Below are 16,741 nucleotides of genomic sequence, written 5' to 3' on the forward strand. Positions count from 1 at the left end.
ATAGATAGATAGATGCTATTGGTAGTGGAAGCCAGGCACTGACACACACAAACATATATATGCCACTGGTATAGTGGAAGCCAGGCACAGACATATATATGTGTATGTATATGCCATTGGTATGTGAGGAGGATATTAATTCAAATTACAAATCCTTTTGTGTATGGAAATGAAGCTGCAGGCCTTTAAAGAGCACAGTAGTTTGGGGATCACTGCCTGAAGAAAGCGAAAATGGTCTTTTTTGGAGGGAGACCAGCCTGGCCTTTTGACACTTTCTTCTGTGAAGAAGGGAAACCTCACTGAGGATAACAACCTTTATACACATGTCCCATTATTATTATTATTATTATTATTATTATTATTATTATTATTCCTCTCAAATGTCAGCAGCCTGTGTGAGGGAAATAATGGCAACTCTGTGCTAGGCCTGGCTGCTTCAGGCGAGGGCTGTGTGACTGATGTATGAGGAGGCCTCAGGCGGCCTGAAAATGTCCCTCTCTCCTCCTCAGGGAGGGAAGGCAGGCCAATGGCGCCGAGCTCTATTTTTGCGAAGGCATTTCCCTCCGCCTCAGACTTTCCATTGCAAAAGGGAAACCATGAAACCTGGAATCTGACCTAGCCGCTTATTTATAGAAAGGGTGGTTGCCCCTGCTGCGGCTGCTGTAGGTTTCCCTCGGTCGGAGCTAGAGAGGGAAAAAGGACACCTTCCTCCATAACAAACAACCCAAAGCATTTGGAGACTCGGTTGACACATCTCTGAGGGAATCCCCTGCCATGGCCTGCTCCCTTTTCCCCCTTTGAGCAGCCATTCCTCAGCCATGGCCTCCTTTTCCCTCAGCCCTCCCGCTCTTTTCGCTAAGGAGAAAGATAAAACATTGGTTGCATTCACACTGGAGAAATAACCCGGTTTGGCACCGATTTAAGTGTGTCTGGCTCAAGGATAGGGAATTCTGGGAGTTGGAGTTTGTTGTGGGGCCAGAATTCCATTGCCTTGAGCCAGAAAAAGAGTTAAAGCGGTCCCAAACCAGGTTATTTCTCAAGTGTGGATGCAGCCATTTTATCGCCTCATCAGGAAATGGCTGTAGACAGTGCCCTGAGCCGTGTTTATGCCCAATTTCCATATTATTTACCTCAAATGTGTAAAGAAGGGGGGGGTAATTTAGTCTTTTGAGGGCTGAGGATAACTTTACACATTTTGCATGGGTTTAGCTTGAGGAAGAAGGAAACAAAATGGTGTTTCTTATTGGCCATTTTGTTAAAAACTTCATCCTATCCCTGGCTGCTAAGATAAGAAATGTGATAAGCCTGCCATGTTTCAGACTAGTGTTCTCTTTACAATAAATTGACAATAAGAGAAGACCTGGGCAGAAGGGTTACACTTTTGTTTCACAGTGATTTGCATCAGTATCGTGTACCTAAAAATCTTTAACCTTGGGGCTTTAACTTTGGGATTGTCAGACTACACTCACAATTCCCAGGATCCCCTAGCAGTGAGGTCTAAATTTGCACTGAGAAATAATAAAAAAGATTTCAAAGGTGCAAAATTCCCAGAATTCCATAGCATTGAGCCAATGCAGTTAAAGCGGTCTCAAACTGGATTATTTCTGCAATGTGTTTTGGACCTTTGAAATCTTTTATTAGTAGTCTCTGTCAGGAAAATATTGCAACTTAAAGACTGATCGACGTTAATAGCAGGAACCCAGGGAAGTTTGCCATAATAATAAAATATATGTTGTGGCAAATCTTATGAAATAATATTCTCTGCTTCCAGTTGTTTCTTTTCTGGACCTAAATAGCTTGTGCAACCTTCCCTGGAAAACATTACTATTGTTTGGAGGAAAGCACCTTAAACTAAGGCTGCATCCACACCAAAGCAATAATGCAGTTTGACACCGCTTTAATTGCTATGGGATTCTGGGATTTGTAGTTTGGTGGTTGCACCAGAGCTCTCTGTCAGGGAAGATTAAATGTCTTATGAAACTACATCCCAGAATTCCATAGCATTGTGTCATGGCAGTTAAAATGGTGTCAAACTGCTTTATTTCTTCAGTGTGGATTGTGTTGGAGATGTCTTCTAGCTAATACAGATTGTGTAATTGGGGTGTTTTCCTGTCATTGAGGCAGATGGGAGGGAAACTTTTTTCTCCTGATGTATTTCTAAAACACACAAAAAAAAGCAGTGTGAGGGGCTTCAGAGTCTGGATTTATCACATGAGGAACCATTGATGGTGAACCTTTTAGAGACCGAGTGCCCAAACTGCAACCCAAAACCCACTTATTTATTACAAAGTGCCATGTCCCTCTAGCTTTCTAGTAACAAACTCTGGCAAACTCTGTGCTGGGGTGACGGCACATGTGCTCACAGAGAGGGCTCTGAGTGCCACCTCTGGCACGCATGCCATAGGTTCGCCATCACTGTAAGGAACAAACCTTTTGAGGGGAAAATCCCATCCCCTCATGTGGGATATAGGCAAGCTATCCCCTCCTGTATTCCTATATCTGGAAACGCCATATATAGGGAAACTACTTTTAGCTTCATCCATTAGGAACTATGAGAAACAGCCAGCATTTCTTTTTATGAACATCTTTCTACAGATAACCTATGACACCTTGATGATGGCCACAAACCCAACACATTCATTCCCCCCAGCACAGAGATGCCATGATAATAAAAGCTGCCCTAATGGGATTTGTAGTGTATATAAGTAAAAGAGCAATACTGTACAACCCAATTGTGCTGGCCAATTGGCCGTAATAAAGGATAATAAGTACAACCCAATGCCAGTGATCTGTGCTTCAACAGACCTTTATCTATCTGGAGCTGGCCTTGCCACTAATCTCCTGCCAGCTACAGGAAATCCAGAGCTTGAGCCTGCTTAAAAAATAGATGATGATGATGATGATGATGATGATGATGATGATGATGATGATGATGATGATGATGATTACTATTATCATCTTATATCCCAACTGCTTCCCAACATAGGGACTCAAAGATGTCCAGTCTTTGCTTGAAAACCATAAGTGGAAGATCTTTCTTCCCCATTTATTAATCCAGTTGCCAAATTGTCCTTACTGTCTAGGTTTCTGCTGGGAGTTGCAATTCATTGAGATCTGGAGGACTGCATTATCAAAACCCTGCTTTAGAGGTTCCTCATTTTGTGTTTTTTGTTGCTTTTGTTTCTGTTATATTAAATTTCTAGAACTTTTATAAAACACACATTTACATCTAAACATATGATACATTCATAACAAAAACAAAATGCTATATACCACATACAATCCAACATCATCAAAAACCATACATCACAAAACATACTTCGACTTCCTGAGTCCTGTCAAGATTGGTTCATAATATTTCATATCAATCTCTTCCGTTTTTAGATCCAAAAACCTAGGTCCATAAGGTCACTTATCTTTTCCCTCTTCACCTTAACTTTCTAAAGTGAAAGTAAAATTATATCATCTCTAAATTCTAAGTGCTTTACCACACTTATGCATCAAATCATATTCTGTTATATTATAATTCTACAATAATTTTCTCATGTCCATTTTCTTTCAGAAAATTTATCAAGGAATCCCATTCTTTCTTCTGCTCTTTCCATGATCATCCTTTCAATAATGAAGCAAACGTATACGTAACCATACATTCTAATAGTATAAATAAGCATTCTTTGCCCCCTGGATATTCCTTCTTTTTCCATTTAGCCGAATAGACCGCTCGAGTTGCTGTGGCTATATAAAATAAGATTTTGCCATATTTACTTTCCACTACTTCATTTGAGCATATTCCCAACAAATAACATTTAGGGTCCATTAGAGGTTCCTCATTTTGGAGCCTATCCATGGAATCCTACCAATAACCTAAAACCTGACGTATATGTTTGATATGCTCACCTTTGACATTCCATAAGATAATGGATTCCAGCATTACATAGTCATTTCTCTTCACTGATAATCTATTTTCATTAATTAAAAACAAGGATTGAAGATCCCTTTTTTTACATCTCTCCACCCACTGAAAAGGGGAGATGTCCCCAAGACATATAAATAATTTGTCAGAGAGTCCATATATAGCAAAGTTTTGTCTCTCGGCAAATATCACAGTCGTTTGATACTCCCGTTACTAATTTGACTTCCCTAAACCATGTCACTTGTTGAAGGAAAACATCAGTCACATCATCTCCTTGGTTCAGACAACTGCAATCATGTTTTTATTTCTTTTGTCATTTGTTTTTTCTTACATATTTACTCCATTTGTTTTTCCTGAAGGCTACCATCTTCACTGTTTTGAATCGCTTTTTCAGAAACACAAACCTTCCATTATTTGAGAGATTTGAGAGATTAGATACAGATATTTGCCATCTAATCTGTTTGTAGTATTCATTGGAATACTTCCACAAAACATGGAAAGATGTTTTGAAGACATTAATCTTTAAAAAAAAATCATTTTCCTACTTGCAATCACACTTCATTAATGGTATAAACATGATAAAGGATTGTTTCCCTTTTCATATTGATAAAACAAATCAAAACAAAAAGCAGATTAATGGGGGGGAAATGGGACTAAGGAACCATGTTTCTATTTTTAGATCTGAAAAAGTAGAAAACTACAAAACTGCCCATACAGTATTAAATGGTGGCGATGTGGTAATGAATTTGCAGTTAAGTACCCAAAATTTGTACAGCATTTTAAAGTTGGTCTGGAGATTATTCAAATTACTTCAAACATCATCTGCATCTATTGCAAAAAAAATATTCTGAGTCTCTTAAATCTTTGAGGAAATTAATGCATCCTTTAACAAAAAACTGCAGTGTATGTGCCCCTGTGTGTGTGACTATATATACATGCACATGTATTAATACATAAATGTCAGAAGTGTGAAAGAACTACAATGAGACACATCAACAACACTTGGATGGTTCACAGGAGTGTTCACTATGAGTGAAAAATGGAAACATTCTCTGTATGCGACATTCTGCATTTGAAAGAAGAATAGACAGTATCAAAGTTCTTTAGGAAGGCAGACAGCCTGTTGCCAAATGCTGTTGTTGTGTGTTTTCAAGTCATTTCCAATTTATGGCAACCCTAAAGTGACCCTATCATGGGCTTTTCTTGGCAAGATTTCATCAGAGTGGGTTTGCCTCGCCCAGCTTTGAGGCTGAGAGAGTATGACTTGACCAAAGTCACCCATTGGGTTTCCATGGCTAAGCAGGGATTCAAACCCGGGTCTCCAGAACTGTAGTCCAACACACAAACCATTATGCCTCCCTGGTTCTCGATGCCAAATCTAGCTAACAGTAAAGATGACACAAACCAGCTCCAGAACTATATGTACAAAATCATTCATTTTGTTTGTTAATACAACTAATGTATGTCAGTCTGGCTAACGCTATTGCCAGGTCTGTACTTCTGATAACAAATGTAAATCTGAAATTCTTCTTCATTCAACAGTATGCAGCAAAAGGCTTTCCCCAACCTAACAGGAGGTTGGGAAATGCCTTCTAATGTTAGGAAAGGGTTGCCAGGACAGCCTCACTACTAACTCCTAGCATTTGTAAGTGAAGACTGAACACTCAATCAATTGTTTTTCCTAGCAATATAGCAGCAGGATCCAAAGAAGAAGAGTTAGTGCATCAAAATAGTAAACAACCAAATGCAGCATGCTACAAACTATGTCTACAGACTTTCCAAAATTAACCAAATGAGCTTGTAAACTGTTTTATGTCCATAGAATGAGTGGAAGTAAACTACAAATGGAGTAAACAAATGAACAAACCCCGAGTTCATGTGTTCATGCATATAATTATAGCTATTTTGGCACTAGGGATGACTTTTTTGTTTCATTCCAGAAGACACAATCCTGATTAGGACCCGTTTAGCTTTGATATTTTGATGACTCCAGATTATCTCCAAATAATATTAAAGTAAACTGCTCTCGTTTAAGTAGATAATGTTTGCAGACACACTGTAGGTGCAGTCAGGTTTCCGTACTGCCAGGTTATGAAGGGAATGTGCTACTACTGCAAACTGCTTTGATAACCTAAGAAAGATTACTCCATTTTCCCATTGACTGCCTTTTGAATTTAAATCACTAGTTAACTACCATGGTAAACGGTGAGAGTTCCCAACCACTGAACAGTTAAAGGGTGGCTGCTTCTCTCCATACAATAATAAAGGTTTTCCAGGTCGGTTGTAGAAGCTAAAATAGGTCCAGAAAAACAACAACTGGAAGCAGACAGTACTGATGATTTGTAACTGCTTAAGGGAATAGACTGAAGTAGATTTTGGAAAACAGCATGTTCTTGCAGAAAGCAACCTTAGCTTTGTTTCCTTTGTTCACTGAACAAATGTAGCTCCAGCTTATCTTTACCAGATAAACTGAGATGTCCACTGGGGCCTGGCAAAATCTCGGAAACTTGGTTATATCAAATTGGAACAATCACGTATGTTTCACTTCTGAGAACTATCATTGTTTTGATGACTCCTTTGGAAATCAGATCTGCACGAAAAAGAGCTACTCAAAAGTTCCTAAAACTCAAACGGGTGGCATGAAACTTTAAGGCCCATGGGTGCAGGAAGGAACTTCCTTCCAACTGTGAGACCCAAAAATGTGGCCCATTTCTCTTCTACCTGTTCCATGGGATGATTAATATCCCTTGATATACAAAGGAGTTATGTAAGCGGTGCTGCGGTCACAAACAGAACAACATCTGGGGATGCGGTTGTTGTTTTCTCTCCCTTTCTTTCCTCTCCACATTACACAACAAACCAGGGCCAGACCAGCCAGTCTAATGCCTGTGGATCTGAGGAGGCTTCAGTGGATTTGACTCAGAAGTGCCAGATTAGATGAAGAGCTGGGGATCTAAACAGCATTTGACATCTGAAGGAATGACTGGACCTAAAATTGTAGTCAGTCTCAGGGAAATGGCCTTAAAGCCAAATCAGAATTAAATTCCACTGGGCTCCAGACAAGATTTTCATGACAGTCAGGGCTCCCTCATCTCCTAAATCGTAGGGAGGCTTCAGAATAGTCATCCACCATTAGGCTCTGCTGTTATTCCACTACTTTCCCCCATCCTCCTTTGAAAAGAAGAAATAGCTGCACACAGGGCCTTCTCATTGTTAGCATGAAGAGCCTTCCCTGGATGGCCATCTGTTGGGGATGCTTTGATGGAGAATTCCTGCATGGCAGAAGGGGGTTGGACTGGATGGCCCTTGGGGTCTCTTCCAACTCTAAGTGTAGGCGATTCTAATCAGTGAATGCAGTAAAATCCACCTCCCTGTGTATAAGATTGCCCCCAATCCCATTCCTTGAAGGTGCAAAGGCCTTTCCAACCAGTTACTGCAGTTACTGATTAGAAGGAAATAAAACTATATAGGAGAATCTTTGGGAAATAAAATTTCCAACTGATGAAGTTTTAAGCTATTGACCTGGGATCTTCCGCTATCGATTTACAGTATTGAGACAGATCAGCCTGGTTAACAGGCAGGTGGGTGAAGCCAGATTCACACCAAGGCACCCTATTTTTCCAAGTTTCATCTGCTCTCTACCTTTACTCCTTTTGGCTTCTTATTAGGAGTTTGATCTTGCTATTATTTTTAGGGGAAGGTGGGAACGGAGTGGGAAAGCAGACCGACAAGCAAGAAGAAGCTTAAGCAACCGCGATCAGCCGTGGAAGCTAAATTAGTTGTAAAAGCTAAAAAAAATTCTTGTTTAAAAAAGCAGGATCACTTTTCCTCTGTGTGCTTTTTCTAACCCTGGATCCACAAGTGGACTGTTGTGAAGGAAAAGAACCCAGGAGAAGATGAAGAAGAAGAAGAAATATGAATTTGGGAAAGAGGCAGCAGGTCTCCCCAGACTTTCAGGGGAAAAGGATCACCTTTGCTTTTCCAAAGAAGAAAAGAAGAATCCCGCAACATTAAAACCAGCAAGACAGCAAACAAAATGCCCTTCTTTGGCACCCTCCTCTCTGCTTATTTTTTGGGGGGGGGGGGGGGGGATACAACCTGTTGCAGGTGATGTTTTCTCCGATGCTGGTAATATTCAGAGACCCAGCCTTGTGGGTCTGGAAAAGGCAAAGGGGTCTTTCTTTGTTGTTGTTGTTTTAATTTAATTAATTTTTTATTGATGTTTACTTTTTTTTAAAACGAAACCACTTCAAAGAGACTTAAAAGAAACATTCGTCAAACATAGCAAGCATATTGTTTCTACTGCTGAACATTAGGAAGCTGTTCCTATTTTTATTATTCTATTTTATACTGGTCAATGACCAAATAAAACAACAACAGCTACTACTACTACTACTAGGAAGCTGTTTAGTGTTCTCTGACCCCCCCCCTTCCATACCCATCCCATACAGTTCCTAGCTACATTCATTTACCTTCTAACCAGATCACTTTCTCCTCTCTTTCCTCCTCTTTATCCTCCTGCCTCTGATCTTCAGTTTCTGAAAAGGCAAAGGGATCTTGCAGCACCTTGAAGACTAACTTATAAAAGAAAGAAAGAAAGCTGGGAGCCTGAGCTTTCACACATTGAAAGGAATTGAAGGAGAGAAGTTGGTAGCCTGAGCTTTCCTTGCCTTGAGCCTCCTTCCTCAGCTGCAGACCAGCTTCTCTCTTTTGAGGACAAAAGGCTCTTGGAGGCTGAAGGTGAGAGGAAGGCATGCATCACAGGGAGGAGGCTCAAGTCAGGCTCAGGCTACCAACGTCTTTCAAAGGTCCTGCAAGGTCCCTTTGCAGACTGCTTTTCAGATTGAATTTGCCATAGGATCATATAATCCTAGAGTTGGAAGAGACCCCAAAGGCCATCCAGTCCAACTCCCCCCTTCTGCCATGCTGGAACTCTCAATCAAATCATCCCCATTGACAGATGGCCATCCAGCCTCTGCTTAAAGACTCCCAAGGAGGGAGTCTAATGGGTTCACTAGAGGACGGTAGACACAAGGCTGCAACCTCACTGCAGAAATGATCCAGTTCGACCGCACTTGAACTGCCTTGGCTCCATGCTATGGAATTCTGGGAGGTGGAGATGTCGCTTGTTGGTGCACCAGAGCTTTTTCATGTGGAAGCCCAAGAGCCCACACTGCTACGACCCTCCTTTATTTCTCTCCTCCACTTTCCCCTTCCAAACTAACTTGCAGCCACCAAATTCTCCTTCCAAGTCGTTCCCTATTGAGGGCCACCCTACGATGGGGTTTCCTTGGCAAGGTGGGTTCAGAAGAGGTTGGCCTTTGCCTTCCCCTGAGGCTGAGAGAGTGTGACTCGCCATGGCTTTTCATGGGCCGATCTAGAGATCCAACCCTGGTCTCCAGAGTCCAAAGCTCCAACCATTATACCCACCGCTCTCCTTCCCTGGGATCTCTTGGAAAGAAATCGATCAAGAAAAAGGTCTCCCACCCGCAGGGAGTGTCCCGAGGCTTTCTTTGCTCCTGCTGGCATCCCAGCTCAAGGGGACCAGATGTCCTCCTAAAGCACCGCAAACATGGAGGAAAAGAAAAAGGGAGAGTAAGACATAGGCAAGCCAAAAGCTCCAAACCCTCATCGAAAGAGAACTCATCAGGAGCCTCTTTGACAGGAAGACAAAAAGTTGGCAGCAGGAGCTCTCCTAGAGTCGACTTCCTCAGATGCATTTGAATCCCCATCATCATCAGAAAACCACTTCATCCTCCTCCTCCTCAGAAAAAGCACTTCCAATGGAAGGGCATTGAGAAGGTGGTCTCCAGGGGGTCCCCTTCCGGCTCAAGCAGGAGTGGAGGGCGACCTTAGAGAGGTCCTTGCGGGATCCCTCCTGGAGAGGAGGACGGGGTGGAGGACGGGTCCTGGGAAAGGAGGACACCCCGGCCAAAACCTCAAAGGCTCCATCTGGGCTTGGCTTACCCGGTGCTTGGGCTGGACCTGCCTGTAGGGCTCTTCCTCCGGAGGGAGCGGATGGAGGGCCAGCATGGTCCGATCCTTGCCTGCTGGGTCTCTCTGCTGCCTTGCCAGCCTCGCAAACCTTGCACCAGCCGGGCAGCAAGCACTGGGGCTGGCAGCAGGCTCCTTCCCAAGGGGGGTGGCTCAGCATTTTGTCCGCTTCGGCAATCCACACCCCCCATCCCCTCCCCACCACCATCATCACCACCATCTCCAGGACAAAACCACTCATCCCCTTTGCCTCCACCAAGCTCCACTGCCCCCCTCCCTTGTTTGTTTTTCCAAGAGACTCTGCCAAAGAGAGGATGGGGAATGAATTGGAACCCACCCCCCTCAAGAAGAGATGTCCTGGCCTTTCTGCATCTGCCCTTTCCTCCTGACTTCCTACCTCTCCGCTGCAGTGCCCACTTTGCCCACCTTTTGGGGTCTCCTTTCTTCCAGCAGCGACCCTGCAGAGAAGAGCCAGGTTTGGGGATTTTGTTTTTTATCCTCCTTGAAAAATCCTGAGCCAATCCTCCCTTCCCCTCTCCTTATGAAACAGCCTTAAGCTCTGCTTAGTACCCAGCCTTACATAAAAACTCTTCCAACAAAAGTTTTCTTTCTCTGAAAGCAGCCTCCTCTTACTACTAAAACCCCCAACACAGAGAGTAAGGGGGGTGGGATGGGAACAGAGTGCCTTGTAGTCAGAGGAAAGGTGTTGGAATAATAGCAGGGGACCTTAAGGTTGGCAGCTGAAGTGGTCCCAAATTCCTAGAGTAGCTAGGTTTCTTTTGGAAAGACCTGTGTTGCACAATGGGTGCCCCACAGTTACATAAAATCCATACAAGTATTGCCAGAGAGTGCAATGGCAAACTTTTTGGAGGGCTCAAAGCACAGGGTTTTGGACCCAGGAAAGTACAACTCTTTGTCCACCTGGTAGAATTCAAAGATATAGCCATGTTAGTCTGTAGCATCAGTACATAGAGATATCTTGTGGCCCCTTTGAGACTCACTTCAGTCTACTTCCTCAGATGCATCTTCCTCAGCATGCATCTGAGGAAGTAGAGCTTAGTCTAGGAAAGCTCATGCTGCCAACTTCTTTCTTCCAGTGAGTCTCAAAGGGACCCCAAGATCTCTCTTTACCCACATGGCAAACATGAGGAGAGTGACTTGGCTGTTTCCTATTGTCTACCCATAGTCATGGGCAACTTCTTTCACAATTATTACAGAAGTCCCCCAAATAGCCTCTTTTCTGTGCATGATGAAGAAAGGACATATGCTGCCCCTCATGCTTTAGACTCCTAGCATATGTCCTTTCTTCTTCATGCACAGAAACAAGAGACAATTTGGGGAGGGGGAACTTCTGTAATAATTGTGAGCTAAGTTGACCATGACTATGGGAAATGCCCAGGTCACTCCCCCCCTAGCAATCACAATAACAACAAGGTTTCCCTGTTTCTTATTCAGCTAGGGAACTTGCCATGTGTCTGTACCTGTCAAGCATCTGAGACCTTCAACAGAAGTCCCACCACTGCAGCTAGAATGGTGAGTGAATGAGCCAGGGCAGTCTCCTTTCTAAGCAGTAACAGCTTAGCTTCCAAGATCAAATGGGATCTGCTGCTGTTAGGATATTCAGACCTTGGATGGGGGACCACCAACAAAAAAGCACCCCATGAAATTCATGAAGTCTCCATAAGTCGGCCAGCATGGTCCAGACATGGTCCCACTGAGCTTATGAATGCCTATGCACCTGAAATGGATCGCTTGCAGATGTGTTACAGAAGTAGCTCAAGACAAGAAAAGGAGGAAGGCATTTCTAAAATGAAGACTACATTCTGCATTACCGATGAAGGAAATCCAAATATGTTTGAAACATGCCTTGCAAATTGGACTTCATGGAATAGGTAACACGCTTACTAGGATCTGGTTGAAGCATAATCTCATGTTCATTTGTACAATGTGGAACAAGGAGAGGGGCAAGGATATGAGGCAAGTATTAAGCACCAGGAAGGTGTCAAGACAGCGTTTATTCTCTCAAGATAACAAATTCCAGAAGAGTACCACAGAGTTCTCTGCCTGCATCAAGAGAGTTGCTTGTCTTTGTCTAATCGTATTTGACAATTTTCTTTGAAAGAAACATACACTGCCTGTCACAAATTGCTTTTGTCATCTTAATGTCAGAAGCGGTTGAGGTAGGGTTGTTGCTGTTGGAGAGACATGAAACATGAAATTAACCACAAGCAATTTGTTTTTCAAAGGCAACGGAACTACAATCTGTGCAAATACACACAGTTAAATAGATCTTCACAGGTGAAGGGATGTATTCCTTTGCTTAACCGGCATTGAGACTGGGGTCTCATTCAGCATGGACAAAATTAAAGGATGAAGAAACAGACATCACAAAAGCTTTTACAATACATTGTGATTTTGCAATATAAATCTTGATATAAATGAGTGGAAAAGTTAAATTTGGAGATGTATCACATGCTCACACACTACTTCGAACTGATGTGACATTATGTATCTTTCCACCTACAAGGAAACATGCTCATCCAAGGGGTAATCTTTCTACAGTAACTCAGTTGCTGTCCTAAATCGGAGAAATGCAGCAGCAATTTTCAGATTCACTGCCTTCCCCAGGAATGAATCACATTTGTCTTTAAAATTCCATGTTCTTCAGCAACTTAATCGAAGAATATTGGCTTTGAAAATACATGTAGCAACACGTAGTGTATTGACAAAGTTTCTGCCCTTATTATGTTCCTAATTTGACTTTACTAACAGAGCTGTTTTTTAAAATACATTAGGCCAAACCACAAGTGTCCGGGTTAACTCTTACAAAGTAATTCAGAAACGTTTGAAAGAAGGAATCAAATACTTTTCAGACTCTTTCGTCTTGTTCATTTTGCTCAGCAATCAAGACTGACTAGTTTCAATTATAGCCAGATTATCTTCATGACAGGTAGCTCAAGGTTGCAATAATAATTTGCTATACAATAAGCATCATGGTTGCAGAAAGAATCCCAAACTCCGTCTGCTACAAGTTTTCTTCAGCTAAATAGGTAGTTTTAAACAGAAATTGGTTTGTTTGGTGTGTTTGTTTTATAAAAAAATAAGCTTATTAAAAGAGTGAAAGAAGAAGGACCGTTGGTTTACATACAAGGGCAGTCTTTAGAGGATGAATGGATTGGAATAAGAACCTTTGAAACGCTGTGAGAGAGTGACAGTTCTTGACTGTAAATATGAGCAAAGTTTAATACAGCCCTTATTCTTAACACATAGAACAGCCAACATAATGTCTGAACCTAGCAAGGTGCAAGTTATTTTTGGGGTAAATATATCTAATATCTATTGGTTGCTGCCTATACACTCTGCTTATCTATAGTTATGCAATATAATGACCCATAAGGCTGAGAAGAATGGGCAAACAAAATCAAAGGTACAGAGTAAGTGGAATAGATAACAGTGGATACCGTAGCAGTGATAACGTCCAAAAATAAAGTCTGACCACTCACTCCTGTGTTACAGATATAGCCTTTCTTTATGTTGCTCTGTTAGCAAAGAATGAAGATGAGGAATATCCCATAACCCCAAATAATGAAAGATCCCGACAGTTGTGGGATAAGCAAACACTTTTAAAGGTGCAGATGGACTTTCTTAACTTCTGAATGGAGTATTTTTTTTTAATTTTATAGTTACTACAGTGAAATTGTCTTTTGTTGTTAAATGCCATCTAGCTGACTTTGACTTATGGCACCCCTATGAATGAGAGAACTCCAAATCACTCTCTTATCAACAGACCTCCCCAGGTCTTGCAAACTTAGGGTGGTGGTTCCTTTGTGGCTCCATGAGTAACATGGTTTTCCTCTCTTCCTACTCTTTTTCTACTCGTATTGTCCTACCATCTAGAAAAGAAAGAGTGACTGGTGTTTGCAGTTAAGTTTTGGAAACAGAGATATTGTGAATCTATTGGCCTGTTACAGACAGCCAAAATAAAGCTGCTTTGAGTCACTTTGGAGGTATGGTATTTCAATGATGCATGAATCCTAAGAGTCTGGAAGCTTCACCAAAGCTGCACTCCAGTCCTTAAGACTGGAGCGTGGCTTTGGTGCGGCCTTTGGACTCTTAGGACGCATGTATCATTGAAATACCATACCTCCAAAGTGACTCGAAGCAGCTTTATTTTGGCTGTCTGTAACAGGCCAAAGATCAATCAGTTAGCAGTTACTAAGCATCTCAGAGAATTCTAGATGTCTTTTTTTCAATCCTAAAACAAATAATAACTGTATCAACACAAGTACAGAAATACAACTTTATCTCTCTTCGTAGGTGTCGTACCATTATGGACATCCCATTTTATTTTGGATTTGATCTGCTGATTGATTTCTGAAATATATGTTTCAGGACTTTAAGAAAACTGGTGGGACTAGTACATATAACTTTCCATATGTGCTGTGCTATTATTTCTATAGCAGCAAGAGATACCAAGTCACAAAGGATAAGGACCATCTCAGACAAATGAGAAAGAATAATCAACTAGTATTTCTCTTGGTACGATAACTTTATCAGTATCAATGCAATATTTCTGCTCTCATCTCAAGAGAGGATACAGCCCAGCTGTAGGACAGCAATCTGGTTCAGAGATGTATTCACAGCCCCTACATTCCACTTTTTGGTTGCAATCCCACACATACTTATCTGGAAGCGAGTGCCACTGAGGTCTTTGAGATATATTTCTGTGCAGATGTAAGTGAATATATGTATGCAATTGTTAGTGAACACACTTTTCCAATAGTTGTGGGAAGAAAACAAATTACTCAGTGCATTTCAACCAGGAGGGGTTTGTTTGTTTTGGAAAAGCTAGATGAGAACACTAGACAAGCAAGTCAAACAACTGTTGATACATGTAACTTATTATGAAGAATTACGCCTCTAATGACTATTTTAACTGTACTAATTTAATATGTGCACATGTTTTGAGGTATAGCACTGTGGAGAGCTGCATTTCTCAACACTAAATATGGCGCATCGTTGCAAAGGAAGGAACTGGCAAAACCACCTCTGAGTATGAATTTCTTGCCTAAGAAAACCCTATGAAATTTATGAGGCCACCGTAAGTTGACCAGGAACCTGAAGGCACATATACATACACACAAAGCTTACTTATAAAAATACAAAGTGTTGGGAGGGGGGTTATGTAGTTTAGCTACTGCACTTCAGTATCATGCCAACAAAAGGAGATTAATGTTATAAATAGAAGTATCACTTGTCATCATGATGACACCGGCAATCTATTAAAAAGGTTTTTTTCAGGTTTGCATTGCACCCTCACTAAATCTGAGGAGTGTTTCCCACAAATGAGCTAAGTCATGTAATAGTACTAGTCGGGAGAAGCTGTGTTCAGGCTATATTGAGAGGCAAATTAATTTTTTTGTTGGGGACTCAAACTATCCACGATCTCCTTCCTTAAGAATAACATTTCTAGAAGAATTTAAGACTAAACCCAAATCCCAATGCATTTCTGTTCCAGAGGTTCTTTAGGGCAATACACTTAATTAAGAACACAGATCCTTTGGAAAGCATCTGTGTTATTTTATAAGCAAGGACACATCATAAGAAGAATATCTAGCAGTTGTATATTTTGAAAGTGTTTTGCTAGCGGGAGCCAGCATTGTGTAATGCTTTGAACACTGGAGTATGACTTTGGAGACCAGAGTTTGAATCCCTCCTCAGCCATAGAAATCCACTGGGTGACCTTGTGCAAGTCACAACTCTCTCAGTCTCAAAAGAAAGCAAAAGCACCCCTTCTCTGCATCTTGCCAAGAAAACTCCATCATGTTACCTTATGGTCACCGTAAGTCAGAAATAGCATGAAGTGGAAACTGTTTTATGCTTAACATATTGTACCTGTATAACTTCTTCAGCTCCAGTCTAGAGAAAAATTAGCCACTCTTCAGTCCCATTTAAAGTAAACAGGAAATAAACTCAGATATAAACAGGCCTTCAGTTTTTAACTGGTTGAGGTAGTGCAATGAGTAGGTTTTAATATGCTTTTGTTTTAAACAATTGCTTTAGTTGCTTTAAATGTTTTTAAGTGATTTCTATTCAATATTTTTAATTTTTTGTATTTCAGAATGCTTTAGTTGTAATGTTTTAATGTAGGGTGTGATCCACTTTGGTCCCTTATGGGAGAAAAGCAGGATATAAACAAAGAAACAAACTTTGGCTGACAACTTTTGAAAACCATCTTTATTAGTGTTAAGTTCATATTTCAGAAGATTCTTCAGTTTCCCAACTGGTAACTGTTTTGTAACCTACTTGTTCCAAAAGGCATTTGTGGGATGCCCTGTGACTTTTGTTATGTAAATGATGTAATAACTGTCACAGTTGGTGACAACTGGCACAACCCCATTCTAAGGCCTTACTATTGCAAAAGATGCTTTAGCAGGGTGTGAATGTCATTTTTTTCAAGAATGAAACTTTTCCAGTTGCTGAAAATAATGTGATCTTTATGTGTGCTAATATGAGGAAAGGCACCTGAATCTTCCACAAGGGATAAAAAATTTATATTTATTGTATGCAAAAAGTGGAATCATGATCTTAAAAAAATGCCTAATAACAATGTGCCTAATGACACGTATGAAGAAAAACTGAATGTTGAGACGTGTAAAATCATACAAATTAAACATACGCTTGAATTTTCTTGTTTTTATGCAATTTATTCTGTTTACTCCAAGGTGCTAATGCAGGGAAAGAGAACGTCAGCTTGAACACAACTGTCATTCATGACTATCACCAAACCTAATTTCCAAGACTACACCAAGTGTGGAGGATCCCTTTCAGTTA

At 41.1% G+C, this 16,741-nt stretch overlaps 1 protein-coding gene across 1 annotated transcript in view; it reads right to left on the minus strand.

Annotated features, from left to right (window-relative positions):
• CORIN (corin, serine peptidase) overlaps positions 1-9,974 on the minus strand; it is a 170,568-nt gene extending 160,594 nt beyond the window's left edge. Inside the window, exon 1 of the mRNA XM_042470554.1 lies at positions 9,881-9,974. Within this exon, the coding sequence (XP_042326488.1) occupies positions 9,881-9,946 (66 nt within the window). The 5' untranslated portion in view covers positions 9,947-9,974. The remainder of the gene's footprint in view (positions 1-9,880) is intronic.
• Positions 9,975-16,741: the final 6,767 nt, after the last annotated feature.

The sequence above is a fragment of the Sceloporus undulatus genome, chromosome 5 (genome assembly GCF_019175285.1).
Source record: "Sceloporus undulatus isolate JIND9_A2432 ecotype Alabama chromosome 5, SceUnd_v1.1, whole genome shotgun sequence".
Classification (NCBI taxonomy): Eukaryota; Metazoa; Chordata; class Lepidosauria; order Squamata; family Phrynosomatidae; genus Sceloporus; species Sceloporus undulatus.